The 19,278-nt window shown below is 39.7% G+C and overlaps 2 protein-coding genes and 1 long non-coding RNA gene across 4 annotated transcripts in view; 1 reads left to right on the top strand and 2 right to left on the bottom strand.

Annotated features, from left to right (window-relative positions):
• Positions 1-68: 68 nt before the first annotated feature.
• On the bottom strand, positions 69-8,133 carry LOC146984916 (glycerol-3-phosphate dehydrogenase [NAD(+)], cytoplasmic). Its single transcript, XM_085782539.1, has 8 exons — positions 8,017-8,133; positions 6,865-7,042; positions 6,436-6,576; positions 6,089-6,227; positions 5,423-5,535; positions 3,486-3,722; positions 1,996-2,102; positions 69-1,147 (listed from the first exon to the last, which is right to left on the bottom strand). Exons 1-8 carry the CDS (start codon positions 8,058-8,060, stop codon positions 1,051-1,053), a joined length of 1,056 nt encoding a protein of 351 aa, XP_085638665.1. The 5' UTR covers positions 8,061-8,133; the 3' UTR covers positions 69-1,050.
• Positions 8,097-17,501, top strand: LOC146984915 (uncharacterized). The gene is made up of 2 exons (XR_015036184.1): positions 8,097-8,234; positions 17,311-17,501. It is a non-coding gene; the product is annotated as an uncharacterized LOC146984915 (long non-coding RNA).
• LOC146984914 (acid-sensing ion channel 1-like) overlaps positions 14,562-19,278 on the bottom strand; it is a 62,023-nt gene continuing 57,306 nt past the window's right edge. The window contains exons 3-10 of one of the 2 annotated variants that reach the window (XM_085782538.1): positions 17,702-17,852; positions 17,295-17,422; positions 16,608-16,758; positions 16,409-16,465; positions 15,920-16,073; positions 15,488-15,579; positions 15,303-15,382; positions 14,562-14,881 (exon numbers count right to left, since the gene is read on the bottom strand). In XM_085782538.1, coding sequence (XP_085638664.1) covers positions 14,762-14,881; positions 15,303-15,382; positions 15,488-15,579; positions 15,920-16,073; positions 16,409-16,465; positions 16,608-16,758; positions 17,295-17,422; positions 17,702-17,852 — 933 coding nt within the window. In that variant the 3' untranslated portion in view covers positions 14,562-14,761. Of the gene's footprint in view, positions 14,882-15,302; positions 15,383-15,487; positions 15,580-15,919; positions 16,074-16,408; positions 16,466-16,607; positions 16,759-17,294; positions 17,853-19,278 lie in introns of both variants that reach the window. The other variant, XM_085782537.1, reaches the window with a different exon arrangement.

Here is a 19,278-nt window from a genome sequence, read left to right as displayed (position 1 = left end):
GCAGCATTTCTTCCCGCCCAGGTGCTGTGTACTTGAAATAACTAAGATAATCGAGAGTGACAAAGCAATGATGTGATGAGAGAATTCATTTACTCACAGACTTTAATGTTGACATGATCTGCAACACACATTAGCTGAGTGGATACGGGGTCAGGCAGGATCACAGTAACAAATGGCGTAGTGGACGGACATGAAGTAGTGGAGTCTTTGGTTTGACCAAAAAAAAAAAAAAATGAAGAAGAATATGGCCAAGTTTTAGCAACCGTGTATTTCTAAGGCACTTTGCATTGTTACGTTTTTTTAAAAATCAGTTGCTGTGCGTTTAACAGGATATTAATAATACAGTACAAGACAAGAAATGTTGTTAACCGTGATTATGTAAGACATTTAGAGCATATAAAGACAAAACTTAAGCGTTACATCTAGAATTAAATAACTCGTGATGGACATGGCATTAGCTGGGCGGCAACGTAAATGTTAGATGAGGATAAATCCCTCTACAGAAGGCTGTCAATAGGTCTTTGCCCTGAGTGTTCGGCCCCGTGAAAAGTCTGAATGCATGATGTAGCGCCGTAATAACCTTGTGCAAATATGCAAGTTAACTCTTTATGTTTTCAATTGAATTCTAATATGCAGTGAAGTCTGGATTTCTATATTAGCTGACACCATGCATTCTGAATTCATCCGGCTCTTAGAAAATAAAAATAAAGATCTCAGGCAGAAAGAAAAGAGCTATTGGACCATCACACACTCAACAACAACTTCCCTTCAAGTTTCAGTTTAGGTCAAGAAACGAAAGCGAGCACTTAAAAAGAGAGATGTCAAAAACTGAATGTGAAGGACAAAGTGGTTTAAACACTCAAATGTTACGCAACCTCTCCGACAAGTGGACGTGAAATCCATCCACCGGCTGAAGATGTGTAGTTGCGCGACACCTGTGGAGTGCCGGGGGGTCGTCCTCCACCGGTTTCTGACGGGGTAACAGATGAAAAGTGGCGACGGTCTCCGTGTGTAGAAGGCACTTGGTCAGTTTGGGTGTTTGTTTTTTTTTTACATGTGCTCTGGGTGGTTCTGCAAACAGCTTATGAACTCTGTGACTGGATGGGCCTGGTAGCAGATCTGATAGACCGCGTTGAACAGTGGAAACCTGGGTTGGGGAGAGGGAGAGAGGGGGAGAGAGAGGAGGTATTGTCAGGGTTCCTACACATTTTAAATTTCCAAATTCCATACTTTTTCCAGACCCAAATTTCATTTTCATGTCATTTCTAGTCAAAACAAATCTCATTCTACTTAAAATAAGACTCATCACATAAAAAAAGCAGCTTGTTTTTAGACACTTTTTACTTCTTTCAAGCAGATTTTCACTTGAAATAAGTAGAAAAATCTGACAGTGGAGCAAGTTTTTCTTTCTTATTACAAGCACAAAAAACTTGCTTTCACTGGCAGATTTTTCTACTTATCTCAAGTGAAAATTTGTTTGAAACAAGTGAAAATGATCTAAAAACAAGTTCATTTTTAGGTGATGAGTCTTATTTTAAGTGGAAAGAGATTAGTTTTGACTAGAAATTTTGACAAGAAATAAGGCAAATATTCTTGGAAAGATTTTGAGTTTTTGCAGTGTCTCAGTAAAAAAAATCTAATAATTTGTGACATTTGAGCCAATAGATGTGTTTCATGTTATAAATCATGCAATTAATCACTTGTTTTCATTATTCTGAATTTGTATGCCATTATGTAACCAAATAATTTCCAGGAGATTGTAGCTAGGTAGCCTACAATAGCGCATATATATTTCCATACAATAGTTTCCATTTTCCATACTTTTCAAGACCTGGAAATGTATAAAATCAAATTCCATATTATTCCATACTTTCCATACTTGCGTAGGAACCCTGTATTGTTCAGTCAGTGCCCCAAAAATAATACTGGGGTTAGGCATTTCCTATCCAGTGCTCTGACTGTGCGTGTGGTGTGATGTGCTGCAGCTCAACTTACTTGTCAATGAGGTTTTTGTGCTTGAGGATGAGATAAACCTCAGCTGCTGTTGCTGGTCCCTGCAGCTTCTGACCATTCAGCATCTCCTTCTCCAGTTCCTCTATGGACTAAGGAAGGAAAGAAATAAAAAGAAGAAACGTGACATGAACTCTCGTCCAAAAATAGATATGGTGCACTCACAAGCTTAGTTAAGAACCAAATGCATTGAAGAGTCTGTCATTGTTGTGGGTTATTATTGGTCCTCATTAAATACTGATTGTTTTTATTTTTAAAGACAAACGCTGGTAGCTGGCTTGACATTCATTCCACATTTAAAAAAAATATATATATATTTTGACCGTATTAATTTAGTGTGGTTCAAATGTGGAAATTATGGGAAAGCTGAAATGTATATAAAAGACGATCAGTCAAACAATGTAGTGATAATAAAGCTGCAGATTATCATCAAATCCAGACTTTTTGATCCTGCAGGCAGTGTCCCAGTAGCCTCTGTCAGCCCAGAAAAACACTGTCTTGAAAATGAAGGAAAACGTTGTAGTTTGCTTATTTAACGCCTGCTGGTGAGGCCATGAGTGTTTCTTTTCTTTTGTTTGTTTGGTACACCTACAAAGTTAGCACTACTGCTTGACTAATGTGAGAACAGTGGGTGTTTTTATCCTGATCTTCCTGTTCTACTGACACTGTGTGAGCGCAGAACGACTTAGTTTCCATATGTACAAAAGAAAATATGGATAAGTAGGAACAACAACCACAGGGAAACCTGCTTCAATGTACATATGGACACCTGAATGTTGGTTTAAGACAAGACTTGAAATGTTTACGGTTAAATACCACTGAAAGATCCTAAGACCGTAATGACATACAGTACCACACTCTATCAGGACGTTTAAAGGGACAACGAGGAGTTTTGGAAAAGCAAAGCGTTTTCACACTACATTTATGAGCCTCCCCGCACACCGTATAATTCTTTGACCGGCGCAAGACAGACTCATGTTTTCATTCATCAATAATTAAAGTCAGTAGTTCCGACCATAAACGGCGATTCGGTGGCGTTATTCTCATGACTCGCCACGAAACCGAAAGTAAAGAAAGCTTGTCGGCTCGACCAGCATCTCCACCACCACTAATAATAACAAAATAACGATAGAGACAAAACGATATATTTATCGAAAATGGGCCCATTAACAAGTGTGGGTAGCGGAGATTCATCCACATTAACGTGAGACTTTTTTATAACCAAACAGAAACTCCTCGTTGTCCCTTTAAAGATGGTAATGGTTTCTTTTTGCCTTCCCTCCAAGCTCTTATCATGTGTTCATTGTGTTTATAGATCAACAGTTCATCAGCTAAAGGATTAGGTTACCATTCAGCCAAGGGCTACCTCTTTTTTAACTTGACAGTACAGTTTGTTATCCAGTGCTTATCAACAAAATAAAGTACCTCTGTTACATTAAAAATCAAAATACAAACAAAAAATAAAATCATCTTACCTTTCCCGTCCTCACAAAAGCCTCGGCTACTTTGCGGTTGCGGCCTCCGTAGCAGGTGGTGATGAGGTCGGCCACGCCACAGCTCTCCAGGAAGGTAGCAGAGGACACGGGTCCGGCGGTGCAGAAGATGCGGGCGAAGGCGATCATCTCCATCAGGCCCAGTCTGATCACTGCTGCCTTTGTGTTGTCTCCAAAGCCCAGACCATCGCAGAAACCTGCTCCCACGGCAACAATGTTCTAGCGGACGGACGAGGGAGACGAGACATAAAAAAAAAAAGAAAGAAAAAAAGACGAGACATGAGCAGCAGAGACTGGAAACACAACAGCTGAAGGCAAACATGGCTACTTTGAGGAATATGTAGACAACCCAGAGGACGTTAGAGACAACTCAAAATGGGCGTCTAATCGATGAATGAACTTCGGTGACAATGAACTAATTAATGAGCTCGAGTTTTTTAATTACATCCAGAGCCTCAGGGCTTTTAGAGGCTCTGCAGATTCAACCTGTAGCACCAGGTGTGCTGTGAACGTTTTCCTTCCTTCCTCATTTTAAAGCCATAAAAGCACATAAAGTTAAAGAAAGGTGCATTGGGTTAGTTAACTGATCCAAAACTTCACTAAATTGTGTGGTTTCAGCTTCTCAAATGTGAGAATTTGCAGTTTTTCTAGGCTTGATTACATACAGTAGCTGTACGTTTTGAGGGTTGTGGACTGTTTGTTGGACAAAACACAACATCTGAGCAAAGGGTCACGTTGTGGTCTAGGATATTGTGATATATTTTATAGACCAAAATGATTCAACAAGAACATTAACTAATGATTAGTTGACAATAAAAGCTACAGTATGGTTAGTTGCAACACTGGTTAGTTGCAACACTGTCCTTATCACCATTTGTCAATTCACCAAAGTGTTACAAAGTTGAGCCAGGGTCATGAAGCATTTATGCAGAATGACATCATTTCACAGCTGGATGGACAAAAGGATTGTGCTATATTTGATTGTCGAGTCCATAAAGTCAAAGAAAAAAGAAAAGAAAAGAAGGAAAAAGCCTTCAGCTCAATGTAGTGTAGAACTTTCAATTTCATGTTTTGTCAGATAAACAGTCCAAATATTAAAGATATTACAATGGTTTTCACACAAGCAGCAAATATGCCACAAGCTGTAATCAGAGAGTGTTTTTTTTTTTTGGCTTGAGTTAATTAATTACTGAGTGAAGTCTGTGAGATAATAAATGTTTGATTGCTTTTAACTCACAAGCCACAACTACTGTATGAATATAGAAATATTCCACGCTCAACATGACTAATTCAGCCTAGGTCTGTAAATACTGGGCTGGATAAATGGCAGCACTTGAACTCTTGAGGCAGATGCAAACTTGACAGCTTTTCACAACTGTATAAGATACAAAAAATAAATGGTGTGTCTTTAACCTTTGGAGCTGGGCATGGATCCCAGATCCAGTGAGTTACTGTTGCTGCTTTGAAGCAGAAGTCACTCTGTGAGATTTGTCAGCATTCTTCATCAGGCAACTCGATCTTGTGTTTAAAATCAAGTAGTTTTATCTTCATCCTTCCTGACAGGACTGCAGTGGGGGGATGTAACCAAGTGCAGTCATTTACCGCCTGCAGATCGTTGTTTCAGCTGCTTTGCATGCTTGGTGGACACCTGTTGAGCTTAACTTAACTAGTGTCTATGTTGCACAACAGTAATGTTGGCAAACTGCTGTGGAAGATTTTACAGCCTTTGTCCAGTTGCCCTTTAGCTCCAGTATCATAGTATCATTGGGTTTAGTATTTTAAAATAAAACTGGACAGAAATGCCAACTTGTATTGTTTTTAATGTGTAGTTATTCACTATACTGTGAAATCACAGATATTACAGTGTTCGTTGGTCCCTTTTTTTCTGTGTGCAGCCATGTTTTGTAGTGAAAACTCACCTTAAGGGCTCCACAGATTTCCACCACATCACATTCCTCTACTACAGTGACTCGGAAGTTGTTGGTCTGCATGAGTTCCTTTAGGAGAGCGCCATGGTTTTTATTCTTACATCCTGGAAGCAGAACAAAGAACTGGGTTATGTAACTTGTGACCTTCATTCAAAAACAAATACATTTTATCATGAGTCATGGTTTTAAAAATAGAAATAAAAAAGACTTCTGCATCGTTTTGAGTGCAGCTGGAAAACTCCCAAATCCTCTAACAAGTTACATTTGTCAGCGGTGAGCCAACTAATACTGATCCCATAAAAACAGGTTAGTGCCCTTTTACTTCATACCCCGCTTGTAAATCCCATGAGGTATGCTGTTATGTAGTACGTTCAGCAATGTGAAGAAAATGTCAAACTGAACCAGGCCGCTGTCATTTACACAGCAGCTACATGGCAGATTAAACCTTCACCCCCATGCTGACAACGCAGAAAGCCAGAGAACACGAAAGTACTTCCCTCTTTCAAGGCTTGAACTTTCATGCTGTCACTTTACATTTTCAGTCGGTGCAGCTTTGTCCTAATTAATCAAGAATCCTTTCCGTCAAAGATCCTGTGCTAAGCATTCAAGAATATACACCACAACATGAAAAACCATGTAGCACAGTTTGAGACTAACCAATGGTGGTCTCACAAAACTTCTCATCGGCAACCTCGTTGGCGATGTTGGCCCCCATCAGCACGCTCATGGTGATACCGAGCTTCTCCTGGATCACATCAGAGATGAGCTTCAGTCCGTCAGGTCCCTCGTCCACACCCTGGTGGAACGAAAACAAACACAGGCCGAGTGTTTACATTAAGCAACACACCACCGAGCTGGTATTTGGGTCAAAGACTGAACAACAGGTTTAGAGTTGTGTTAGCCAGGACTAAGTCCGACTCGAGTCTGGCAGACAGACATGAAGTGGCACAACAACACGAAAATTCAGGGTGCACAAAATACACATTATCGAAGACGAGTCAAACCTTGATGAGGGACATCCCAAGTGCGTCGCTCTTGATCTTGTCCTTCATGGTGTCGCACGCTCTCCCAATAAACTGGTGAGGGATCACAAACACCAGGATGTCTGCATCCCTGGACGCCTCCACCAGGTCTGGGACAGCAAGCTGGGATGGAGGAAGGAGGAGAAGATGATGACATTTAGGTCTGATGCAACTGACCCAAGAGCTGATGTAACAAACTGCAGTGAGAACGTGTAGTAACTGAAAATACAGTGGTTAAAAAGACTAACAATTTCTAATAGAGGAAACCATTTCAGATCATAAGGACAAATGCTAACAAAATGCATTAAGTGTACATACAATGGGACTGCAGTTTATTCATATGATATAGAAAAGCAACAGGAAGAACACTGAATCACTGTTAAATGACAAGAAATAAACACTATTTCTTACCACATTTGCTGGCAGCTTGTGGCCAGGAAGGTACTTCACATTTTCATGGTCATTGTTGATGATTTCAGTGAGTTTACGCCCGTTCACCATCTCCTCAAACACCCACATTTTGACTGTGTTGTCAAATTTTGCATTCTGAGCAGCATTGGCACCCACAATCTTGGCAATGGCAGAGCCCCTGTATTGAAAAGGAAAATAGTAAGCATTGAGTTAATATAACAAAATCATGCATTTATCACTGCATTTCAGTTTATTAAATTTAAATTTAAGTGACCTTATCAAAAACAAATGGGCTCCATTGTCAGCTCACTGAGTCACCACATGACTCCTGATGTGATCACCAAGCCATTTACTCAAGGCGTTTCTATCTGCCTCCATTCATTTTGGAGATAGCATTAACAATGCACCAAACTCCATTTAGAAATCTGATTATTTTAGGTTAATCCACCCTTCAGCAGTGTTACATGGCGGTTTAACACTGATTTTAAGAGTTTTCTTACTATTTTTGAACCAACACTTCAATTCGGCATGAGAAACTATAAACTTTAAATGAGGTTTCTTTTCTTTTTTTTAAGTTTTGAATTTGGCTTTCATACAGAAAAAGGCATCCTCAGTGGACCGGTGTTGGCGACGGATGTGAAGCTGTGTAACCGGTCTGTAGGTGGATGGCTGTCTAGAAAAACGGATAATATTTCCATGTTGTGGAGGCGCGTTGATGAGAATAAGATACAGTAGGATGTAGCCTAGATGTTTTGCTGATACATGAAAAGCTACATGACCGCAGGATCCCATAAATCGTGACTGACATCACATGTGGTCAGTTTTCTGTGCACTACTCACCCACTCAGCCAGTTTCTTAGCATGTGACTTGTCTGTAAAAACCGATCGAAGTTGCAGCAGCTAAAACGACGAGACGTTGTAGCCCGTTAACGCTTTGGAATTCAAACTTCATTACCGTTCCCATGGAAATCCGGCTAGTTAACGTTAGCCCGGCGGGCTGTTGGCTAGCAACGGTTGACAGGCAGCGCCAGCGAGTAGTATCGTTAACGCACACACACAGAGGGGAGAGACCTACAACTGAAGTTAGCCGTGTTAAAAAAGAAAAAAACAGCACGTCGCCTTTCGGTTTAGCAGATCAATACACCGACTCACCAATTTCCAGAGCCAATGATGCAGACTTTCTTCGGAGCTGCCATTGTGAAGAGGTAAACCGCTGAATGGAGGTGAACCTGCACCAGTTGCCGCTGTGGACCTGCAGTGTTATGCAACACAGAGCCCGAGCTGCAAGCTGATTTTATTGGCCTCTCCGAGGGGGAGACACCGGTCCGCCCACTGTGGACAGGGCTAAGTACGGCCATCCATTCATAGAGGTTAGTGGACTCTAAGTAATTGGGACAAAAGTCACTGCATGAGTCCCACATACTTATTTACCTACGTTTTTATGGTATAAACAGTCATGCTGATAAGATAACACATGGTCAAGTGAAAGGCCCACCCATTGGGAGCAAGTGCAACACACCCATAAAATGAATAATTATTTTGTCTCAGGTCTTAATGCTGCTTTATACTAATCATCTCTATTATATTTTAGGGCAGAGGATTAACCAGCCAGGGAAAATGGACAATTGCCCAGGGACCACAGCTGTTATATCAGCATGTTACATCAGAGCCCCAAAAAAGTGTGTGAAGGTCTGAGGTTTATTCAACTTTATATCTGACATAATCAGCATTAATTGTATTAAAACTAGCATTTTAAATAACTTTTTTTTTTTACTCAAATAACGGATCTGAGTGCTTCCTCAATCACTGCCACACATTCACCGTTCAGTCCTTTAACCTTGTCTGCACCGTCTCTTCATTTGTGCACTGGAAGAGAAGGTTATTACAATAAAGTTCCCCAAGTGACCAACAACTTTGTTATTTCAGTAAATAGCCAACATACGCAGAGAGAGAGAGAGAGAGAGGGAGATTCTGGGTTGATTGAGTGAATAAAGGAATCATTGATAAATCAGCAATTCTCAAGAAATCCTGTCCACATGCCAATGCATAAAGCCAATAGTGGAAGACCTTGTTAAAATCTAAAGACTTAACAAGATTTACATTCAGGTCCAGGATCACTCTCGAATTTGTGTGCCTGGATACAGCCAAACACTGGCTGCAGATTCTCTCTCTCTTCTTTCCATCCTGCAGGTATAGCTAATATCTGTTTTGTGCCCATGTAGTTTCCATAGAAATAGAAATGTTGATGTGAGTGAGAGGAAACAGCGAACAGCATTTAAAGAACCAAGAAAAACAGAGATATAATTCAATAGTATATCTGGTCCATAACAGTGATGGCGAATAATGTTGTGCAGGAGAACAAAAGAAAAATAGATAAGGACTCAGAATACTACCTTGAGGAGCACTATAATCAATATTATTATTGGAAAATAGCGAAAGATTATCAGACCATTTAGCACTTAAAAAAAAAACTTTTGTACTAATTTGTACCTTTTTAACTAATCATCTAACACCAGAATACCAGAATAACATGCAGACCAAATGGAAATTGATTGCATGAAATATGATGATACTAAACATAAAATAAAAAAGTTAAATATTAAACATTTATGTGCTTGCCTTGTACGTGCATTTGCTGATAAAACTTATGTCCTAAAAAAAAAATCATTCAATAGACAGTTTTACTTGTAATGAAGTATTGCTCCTTTAACTGAAAGACATGATTAGAACAGATCCTCCATCATATATCCCCATAGACTTTGTTCACTATACTAGAGTCACAGACTAATATTTGTGTTTAATGTCTTACACACTGCTTCCTCCATAATCCCGTCACAGGATGTATGATATGTTGAATTATCGCTGCTCAGAATATAGCCAGCATATTAAATGTCACAAGAGCAGCCACAGACAGATCATTGTGTGGGAAATTATATGGTCTGAAAACCTCAAACAAAAAGGGACCTTGTTGCGCAAGACTTGGACAGCAAACAGAAGAAGAGACGTAGGAAGGAACTTAAAGTTCACATTCAGCAGTCTGAGCAGACACAAACTGAGAAAATCTAATTTGTTTGGCTGAGAAGTCTTTATGATATCTTTACCACTAACATAAAGCATCTTTTAATGAGTTCAAGTGCTTCGACTATCCCAAATGAGTAGGCTACTACATTCACACAATAGTCACTGATGGAAGTGGAAGTTGTTATTGGTATAACCTATGTATATCTGCCATCCATGTTGAAGATATCTTAAAGCAGAAGTAAGCGATCCGGTCGTTTTGGTACTTCTTGTCAGCCGCTGGAGTTAGCAGTCCCCGCCCTCGTCATGGATCTATGGTCCTCGTCCTTACGTCACCACATTCACGCGCATCCCTTGACTGCACACAGAGAGGACCGCCCCTTTATGCCGTTCTCTCTCCTCATTGGATAAAGCTTGTAGGATACAAGAAAAGTTTTCTCCTCGTCTCAGAGCAGAGCAGAGTGACCGAGAGACCCGTGTTTCGGACCAAACACTCTATGTAAGTGATTGCTGTCGGAAGATATAACTATTTAAGACTTACGTATATTAACACAAAAATATCGCTTACTTCTGCTTTAAAGCTTTTGTCAAATAAACTCTGAGTGTGGAGTATATTAGGAATCTGCATTTTTTTTTTTAAAGCAGAAGTAAGCGGAATGTTTGTGTTAATATAAGTCTTAAATAGTTATATCTTCCGACAGCAATCACTTACATAGAGTGTTTAGTCTGAAACACGGGTCTGTCAGTCACTCTGCTCTGCTCTGAGCTGAGGAGAAAACTTCTTGTATACTTCCTTGTATCCTACAACCTTTATCCAATGAGGAGAGAGAACGGCATGAAGGGCTGTGTGTGCAGCCAAGGGATGCGCGTGAATGTGATGACGTAGGGACGAGGACCAATAGATCCATGACGAGGGCGGGGGCTGCTAACTCCATCGGCTGACAAGATGTTAGCCAAAAGACTGGATCGCTTATTATTTCTGCTTTAATTGCCATCAGGACTTCATCACACCCCTTATTGAAAAAAAAGGTTCTGTTTTTAAAGTTAAAGGGACAACGAGGAGTTTCTATTTGGTTATAAAAAAGTCTCACGTTAATGTGGATGAATCCGCTACCCACACTTGTTAATGGGCCCATTTTCGATAAATATATCGTTTTGTCTCTATCGTTATTTTGTTATTATTAGTGGCGGCGGAAATGCTGGGCGAGCCGACCAGCCTTTCTTTTCGCAGCGAGTTATGAGAATAACGCCGCTGTTTATGGTCAGAACTACGACAGTAACTAAACCTCTTTGAACCTCTGACTTTAATTCTTGATTAATGAAAACATGAGTCTGTCTTGCGACGGTCGAAGAATTCTACGGTGCGCACGGAAGCTCATAAATGTAGTGTGAAAACGCTTTGCTTTTCCAAAACTCCTCGTTGTCCCTTTAAAAGATTGTTTTTCACAATTTCACAAGGGGTGGGGGCTCGAAATATTCTAGCAATTACTTCAATGATTGTGAAGAGTCCTCACTTAAAATCACAACTGTCAAACTCACAGTGGCACAGGAGGAAAAGCCCGGTGGCTCACCAAAGTCAATAGGATTCATCCAGTGGGGATTATTGGTGTCTGTACAAAATGTCACAGCTATTGATCCAATAGTTGTTGAGATATTTCAGTCTGGGCCAAAGTTGTGGACTGACTGACAGTAGCATCCCTGGAGCCAGGCTGCCAGCACTGCTAAATGTTAATGTAAACAAGAAGAAATGTATGATAATGATATGCAGTGAAAAAGCAAACAATTTCTGCTGTGGATTCATCTGATTTGTATTTCACATCGAAGGTTTGCTCAGAGTGGGAACTGACGTCTCACTAAGGTGTGGCCTTTGATTGTGAGTTTATTCTGTATTTCACAACATGAGGTTAAATGATGACACAGAAGACTTTCAAGTGAATAAAAGCTGCGTAAAGTTAGCATTTAATCTTTCATATTACAACTTCTTCAATATCATTATTTATCTATACATCACCAGACTAAAATAATCATCCTTTTCATATCTCAAATAAAAATGGAAAATTGAAATGGAGGCATAAGTATAACAAAACCTGGAAGCATGGCGGCCAAAGGACTTGTTTCGAAATGCATGACCTCATGCAGTGGATGCTAGAAAACAACAATCTCGCTGTTCAATTGTACTGATGAATAATTAGCTGTGATTGTAGCAGTAAAAATGCCTCATACATAACGTTGTCCTTGATAAATATACTTATAAGAAAGAAACCATCTACAATCATATGTACACAAAAACTGAATCGAGGCACACAGCTATATTAGATATACAACAAGTACAACATTAGACAGATAAGACTATGCTAATACACTTACATTATTATCCATAGTCATTGCAATATTTACATTTAAATTACAACTGATGGTATGATTGTGCTTGATAATAACATTACACAGCTACATGCTAAACAATTCCCATTCCATGTGGAGAATACCAAAGAGCTCAATGGGAACGAAAGCAGGTAACTCCAAAATAATAATTTAAGATGGTTTGTTGATCGAACTGAAAACAGAAACGGTGATATTGGATATGAGGGCAGAATCTCAAACTTTCCTTTATCAGCTTCCGAATTTGGCCCAGATGTTTGGATGACGCTGAAAACACACAGTCACAAATACATGCTAACAATATACAACCTTACCAAACACACAATGGACACAAACTGCAGTTGGACCTGCATATTATCTGTTCAACAATGGACCCCATTTAAGATGCCTACTGTACAGTGCTACATGCAAGTTAGAGCCCTAAAGAAGATGGAAAAACACATTCAACATAGCTATTCTCATTTTTCGTATCCTTCCATATTGTGTAGCTTTGAACATCATACATCCATACGTAGACCTGTATGGTCTTTCCTTATTCTTTACAGGAAATGTTTCTCTTTATTTGGAATTTCTTCTTCAATCTACAGTACGGTGATTGTCATTGATAGGGAACTTCAAGGCAAACTATATAATACGTAGCACCTGGTTGACATGGCTAAAATATTTGTTCATGGTTTGTGATATTACATTTTGTTGGATCCATAGTTTTAGCGCAACACTGCATGTATCTGAAAATATTTTGTATTTTATAAAGTTCATTAAAAGACTGATATTCATCTGATCTGGACAGTGATGTTACAAGCACACAGATAAACAGAGGGCTTAGCATAAATAAGCATGGTTTGCCTGTTTGTTTTTAATGCCTGTTTGTTTAATGCTAGCCCATTTGACTAACTACCACCCTGTTTCCAGTCTTTTGCTATACTAGCTGCTGCTACAGTAGCTGTAGCCATATTTAATGGGCAGATGTAAGAATGGTGTGATCTCTCTTAAAATGTCAAACTATTTCCATTTCAGTTCAGTACAGTACATTCAAGGAGCCAAATTAACGACTTGGTCTGGTTAGACCAGTTGTTTAGAGGCTAATGTTTGTCAACTTAAGTTAAATGTTGTTTCAATCACTACTGTATGGTACTAAGTCAATGTGACTTGATTGTAGGCTACTACTACTTGTGGTTTGGTTACTTAACAATAGCATTTAGCACTACAGGTATTTATGATTGGGGCATTGTTCACTGCAAACATTTAGACTTATATCACAGTAGGAAAAGCACAGGTTTAACAAATATCATAAACAATGGCTCAGTTCTATCAATTCACCCATGGATAAAATCTGCTCTATATACTGCTGCTCAGCAGTGTTGTGTAGTCTTGTTTTAGTTATATATTTTTTAAAGAACCTGTTATGCTTAGTCCACCCATGAAATAACTCATTTTGTTATTCATTTGCTTGGCTCACAAAGTCTTCATAGCACTATCACCCTGCAAGATGAGGTAGTACAGTATATTGACAAAATGTACAGGGTTTAATAAGGAAAGACTGCCTGGAGATGAGACTGACTGACATAAATATAAAAATGGAAACTTGGTGAAAATGGAAAAGTCTTGTAAAAATCATTTAGAGATGGAAACAAACTCATAACACTTTGTTTTACAGAAGAACCATGGTCAATAAACTCTTTTTAGGCTACCGGTACTCATTTTGTTCATTATTGACTGCCAAATACATTTCTGTGAAAGAAATAGTTCCATTTAAATCCCAAAGAATATTTATCATCCCTTAATTTACTATTGGAAACTTTTTGTCCTCTGTTTATGTTGAAGTACATGTTTGTTTAAAGACATGTCACTGTCTGTTCAGCTCAGCTGCTACAGTATACTCTGAATAAAAATGACAAGGTTTTGATAGCTTGGCATTTAACTGGGAGTTATTCATTTGACCTATGCTTCATTGGAAATTGTTTTCTTATTCCAGGAAACATCTAAGTGAGAGATTATTTAGAAATAAATTGTAATTTATAGATCTGTAAAACAAAGTGTTATGTTGAAGTGGAAATAAATATACAGTGCTGACATGCACATTTGTTAACAAACTAAATACTTTTTTTTTTTTTTAAGAAAAAAGATAAAAATACAGATGACAAACGCCACAGCTTAGCTTGGATTTCTAATGCCGTTTAACTGAACACATGACATGAACATATACAGTTCACATCCCCAATCACTGTATCTGTTACTACGTCTTTAAAAGCTGTTTACAGATGACCATGCAGTTATTCTAGCATTTCTGAACTGATCACATGTTGATCACTGCTGTTGTCCTGCCGTCTGCGCAGCCGCCTGATTACTTTAATGTGTTCACCGCGTTGCAGACAAACCCTCGCCAGGCACAGTTCAGACACTGTCTCTGTTGCTGCAGTCTGCTCCAAAGTGCAATGGACAAAGTTCATGAAACTGCTCAGAGACGAGAGAGCGACCCCCTCCTCACGGCTGCAGACGCCTAGTGAAAGTTACTGACGTGACACTTGACATCGTCTAAACTCAGGACTGTTCCCTGGTCATTGTTGTTGTTGTGCTTGTGCTTCTTATCTGAGCAGCGACACAGCTTGTACTTTATCACCTGAGGGGGATAACAGAGCAGGTCAACATGATTAACAAGCTGCCAGTTGTGGTTCGACAGGAACGGAAGGAAAAGAGAGACAACATTCATCAGTTTGTATCGAGAGTCGTAGAAATGCTGAGGTTGAGTCTCACACAGTTTGAAGCAGCTGTTTAATTCTATTTTATTTCCCAACATTAAGGTCTAAATGCTGTTTCAGAGCCCTCTCCGCTGCCAGGACTGAAATTGTGGAGGGGATATATTACTAAATCCATGGGAATCTAGTTATAAAATGAACTGTAACTCCCCCCAGATTCTTTGAATACCCAGAAAAAATTACAGATGGCATGAGCGCAGTGGTAGCTATAGCTCTGTATCAAGTAAATCCTTGCATGGGGTAAGATTATTCTTCAATCTAAACACTTCCCGGAAGATTTCTCACCTCATAAAGGTAGTCAAATAGCTCCAGAATAGTGAGTATGCTTGCCCCAATAAAAAGTCCCATCTGACCACCAATATCACCTGGAATAAAAAGAGAATGTAATATTGTGAGAAATTTGAATCCTTTGCTATAAACCAGGAACATAACGTTTCAGCAGTAAAAAATCAAAGTCAATTAAACTGTACCTAAGAGTCCAGCCACTTCATAAGCCTTCTTTTGTTCAATAGTCTCATAGTTGAGAGCCTCAAAGAAGATGTCTAAAACCAGGATGTTCTCTCTGTGGAGACAAGACGAGCCAGTCAGACGACTAATTAAATTTGTATACGTGTTTAACAGATGGTTAATGATACACAGCAATGTAGTTGTGAGCAATTAACAGAATATTTTTCAAGTTTCAATGTACATAGTTTGTCAATTATCATAACTTCTCCTATAAAAAGATATTTTCATTATTATTATTATATTATTAACTCCTATATTGTTATAAAATCACAACTTTTTTTTAAATTGTAGGGTACAGTTTGCTGTATAATTATGTAACATAAGCAAATAATGTATAAAGGGAGAAATAATGTACATTGAAGGGTCAAATTTCTAGACATTGTGCTGGTACATACTTAATATACTGCTCAGATTTGTTGTATTTCTTTGCGAGATATTTAGCAGAAGCCTTGCTGGGGATCTTGACGAAGGACAGCTCTTTGCTGTATCTGGTCATGTTGCACGGTGTCTCGCAAACACAGAATTCATTGTCTCTCTCCACCAGGAAATCTAGAGAAAAGAAAACCAGAGCTCAACTTGACCTTTGGAACAGATCAGCACAGCTGTGACAATGTCATGAGATGACGTCTGTGTGTGTGTGTGTGTGTGTGTGTGTGTGTGTGTGTGTGTGTGTGTCTTTCCCCGTGTGCGTGTGTCTGGCAAACTTTGAGGACAGATTTCAAATTAAAAACCAAATGGCTTTGTCGCCTTGAGGACAAAAGACATCTCCCCAGTTTGGAGTTAATTTCAGGCAAATTGTTATGATCATGGTTATGTCTGTGTGCGTGCGTGTTTGTGTGTGTGTGTGTGTGTGTGTGTGGACATGGACGAAGCCTTTTTCTTACCAAGAGCTGGGTCAGCACATTCTTTGTAGAGCTCGGGGGTGCAGTACGGTGCATCGCCTGCAGCCAAAGCACAAACACACGCTCACATTAGTTCACTTTTCCCCTGTTTTCTCCCCTTTTTGAAGCGACTACAGTCATTTATCTCTGCAGCATCATTGATGTAACTCTGACTCAACACACAGTAACAGCGCTCTCCTACCAGGCATGTGCACCATGCGACAGTTGCAGTTGTCCACCAGGTAGCGTGTTTCACAGTCGATGCGACAGGCTGTGATGCTGTAGCTGTCAAAGAAGTCCGAGTCCATGGGCGTCACCTTACAGTCTCCCCAGGGCGGGGGAAGATATATCAGCTGCAACGACAACACGTCTTATCTACTTATAAGAGAAATCAGTAATATTCACAGTTGGGTTGGAACAAATGTATTTTTTACACTTCTATTGAAAACTGCTTAAATTATTGATTATCAAAAGTATTTTTATTGATATTTTTGTAGCTGTTTGTTTCAGCTCTAGTCCACAAGCTGCTGTCTTACTAGCAAATGTTGTCATTATTATGGCGTGGCACATTTTTTCTAACCCTTCTGATGACCAGTAAATCATTCTCAGTTTTTAAAATCAAAATGTTAAACATTTTCTTGTTGCACCTCATCAAATGTGACAACTTGCTGCTTTTTCTTGCCATAAATAATGATGAATGATAAATGGGCTTTGGACTGTTAGTTGGACAAAATGAGCGTTAGCTAACTCATCTTCACAGTTACTGTATGTCCGGTTGTAATTCGTTTGGTGTGCATAATCGATATAAAAGTTAGTACAAAAAAAAAAGTCCTAAATTGTAATAAACCAGAATTATCCTCCAGCAAATGCATGATTCAAAGGTTCATACCCTTTGTTCTTGGCAGGAAACAAATGTCTGGAACCCGGGAGCCACTCCGAACCCGAGCTGGTCGATGAAGGACGGCTCGTCCTGACTGTGGATCTGAACTTTGACCCCAGCTTCAAACGACGTCTCATCTGCAGGAGGACAAAGGGTCAAATCGGCATAACACACTGAGAAAAGTTTTTTCTCTAATGAAGCCGAATACTTCCCAGAGTTTTCTGTCTGAGTCTCACACTCTGAGGTTTTAACTCCCACACACACACACACACACACACACACACACACACACACACCAGCACACAAAACAAGCACACACCTGCCCACACACACACACACACACACACACACCATTACAGTGTGACGGATAATCAGATCTGCCAACCACTGTCTGGAGTAAATGATGTTCGCCTCACCTGTTTCTCCCCAGACTGGCAGATATTCATCCTGCTGAATATCCAGCATAAGCTCAAGTCCATTACCCATGCCTCCCTTGGTGGTAAAGAGGGGAGGGCGTCCGTCACCGCCTGCGTTAAAGGTGTAACACTTCCCGTAGCGAGTGAAGACCTGAGAAGTAAAAGTACCAAAAACTTCATTATAAATTCGTCCTAAATAAAAGATGTACAAAACGTGTAAATTCTGCAAGGAAATGTGAGTGATCAAATGATTTGATTCCTAATACAGATGTTTAGTCCAGTGGTTCCCAAACTAGAGGCTGGACCCCTCCAAGGGTCACCCGATAGACATTACTGTAAATGATTATTTTGCATTAACCTTTACTTAAAGGACTTTTTGGGCCATTTCTCTAATTGTTGCTTTTATGAAATAGTGGACCACTTTTTCATTTTAAATTATTTATAATTCATACAGTAGCTTTTATATATGTACGTATACGCTCAAGCCTATGTTTTTGATTTAAAGAGTGATAGTAGATAAAAATGTCAGCACGATGTAGTGGAGTAAAAAGAACAAATTTTAGAATTATGAAAAATAAAGCATGAAATAGCATAAAACGGAGTCATATAAGTCATAGTAACAAGAACCTTAAAATTGTACCTCAGCACTGACCACAGTGTCCTTGCGAAACCAAGCTCAGGCATCTTAACAGTGGTTTTCCACTGGGGGTCAGTGTTTGTCTCAGTTTCTGACACAAGTGTGTGTGTCTCTGTGTGAACATGTGTGTATATGACAGAAAGAGTGCGAGAGAAAAGGGAAGCATGTATGACAGGAAGCGAGAGAGAGAGGAGAGACAAGGAGAGTGGAAGAAGACAAACAGAGAGCAGAGAAAGGAGTCAGTCCTGTGGGTTTGTGGGTTATACAATCAACCCAGTGAGGTGATGGAGACTGGCAGACTGGTGATTTAACATTCCCTCGCATGCTCTTTATGGCACTTATAATGGACCTGATGTTACCATGGAGACCAAGCATCCCAGCCAGTAGCTACATTTTTTTTTTTTAGGGGGAAGCCGAGATGCAGACGTTAGATTGAATCTGTATGAGATGTCATCAAAAGGCCGTATGACATGTTTAAACAGCCATGATCCAAAACAGAAACATTATCAGTATGGAGCTTTCTTCAGCACAGAGTTAATCTTGCATTAGAGCGTTTAGTGTTGAATGAGTCACATAACCCATACAGGGAGAGTGGGGAGAGCAAGGAGCAATGGAGAGCATGGACGCAAAGTGAAAGAGACAGACAGAGAGAGAGAGAGAGGGGGGGGGGGGGTAGAGAGGGAGAGGAGAATTTAGCTGCTACCGCTTGGAGCAGGCTATTGTTCAGTGTTATGGTACAGAATGACATATCTATGATTAGAAAGAACAAACCAACCAAGTAATTGGTGAGAAAGAGTTTGGGTCCTGCCACGGGCAGTTTAAACATTTCAGCCATCTATCTATCACATAAAGTCAGCAAAGGGCTGCTGGTTCCAGAGGCACACATCAGTCTGAGAGAGAGAAATCAGTCTGCACCATCAAGAAAGGCAAATGAAAGACA

This window comes from Trachurus japonicus, chromosome 7, assembly GCF_045865225.1.
Source record: "Trachurus japonicus isolate A0001 chromosome 7, Traja_1.0".
Lineage (NCBI taxonomy): Eukaryota > Metazoa > Chordata > Actinopteri > Carangiformes > Carangidae > Trachurus > Trachurus japonicus.
Note: the sequence above shows the minus strand (reverse complement) of the source record. Positions and strands in the feature narration are given on the sequence as shown.

Coding starts and splice junctions, on each gene's coding strand:
- LOC146984916 (XM_085782539.1), bottom strand. CDS start 8,060: ATGGCAGCTCCGAAGAAAGTCTGCATCATTGGCTCTGGAAATTG. Junction 6,228..6,435: donor TTGGGATGTCCCTCATCAAG/GTTTGACTCGTC, acceptor TCGTTCCACCAG/GGTGTGGACGAGGGACCTGA. Junction 1,148..1,995: donor CACAAAAACCTCATTGACAA/GTAAGTTGAGCT, acceptor TCCCCAACCCAG/GTTTCCACTGTTCAACGCGG.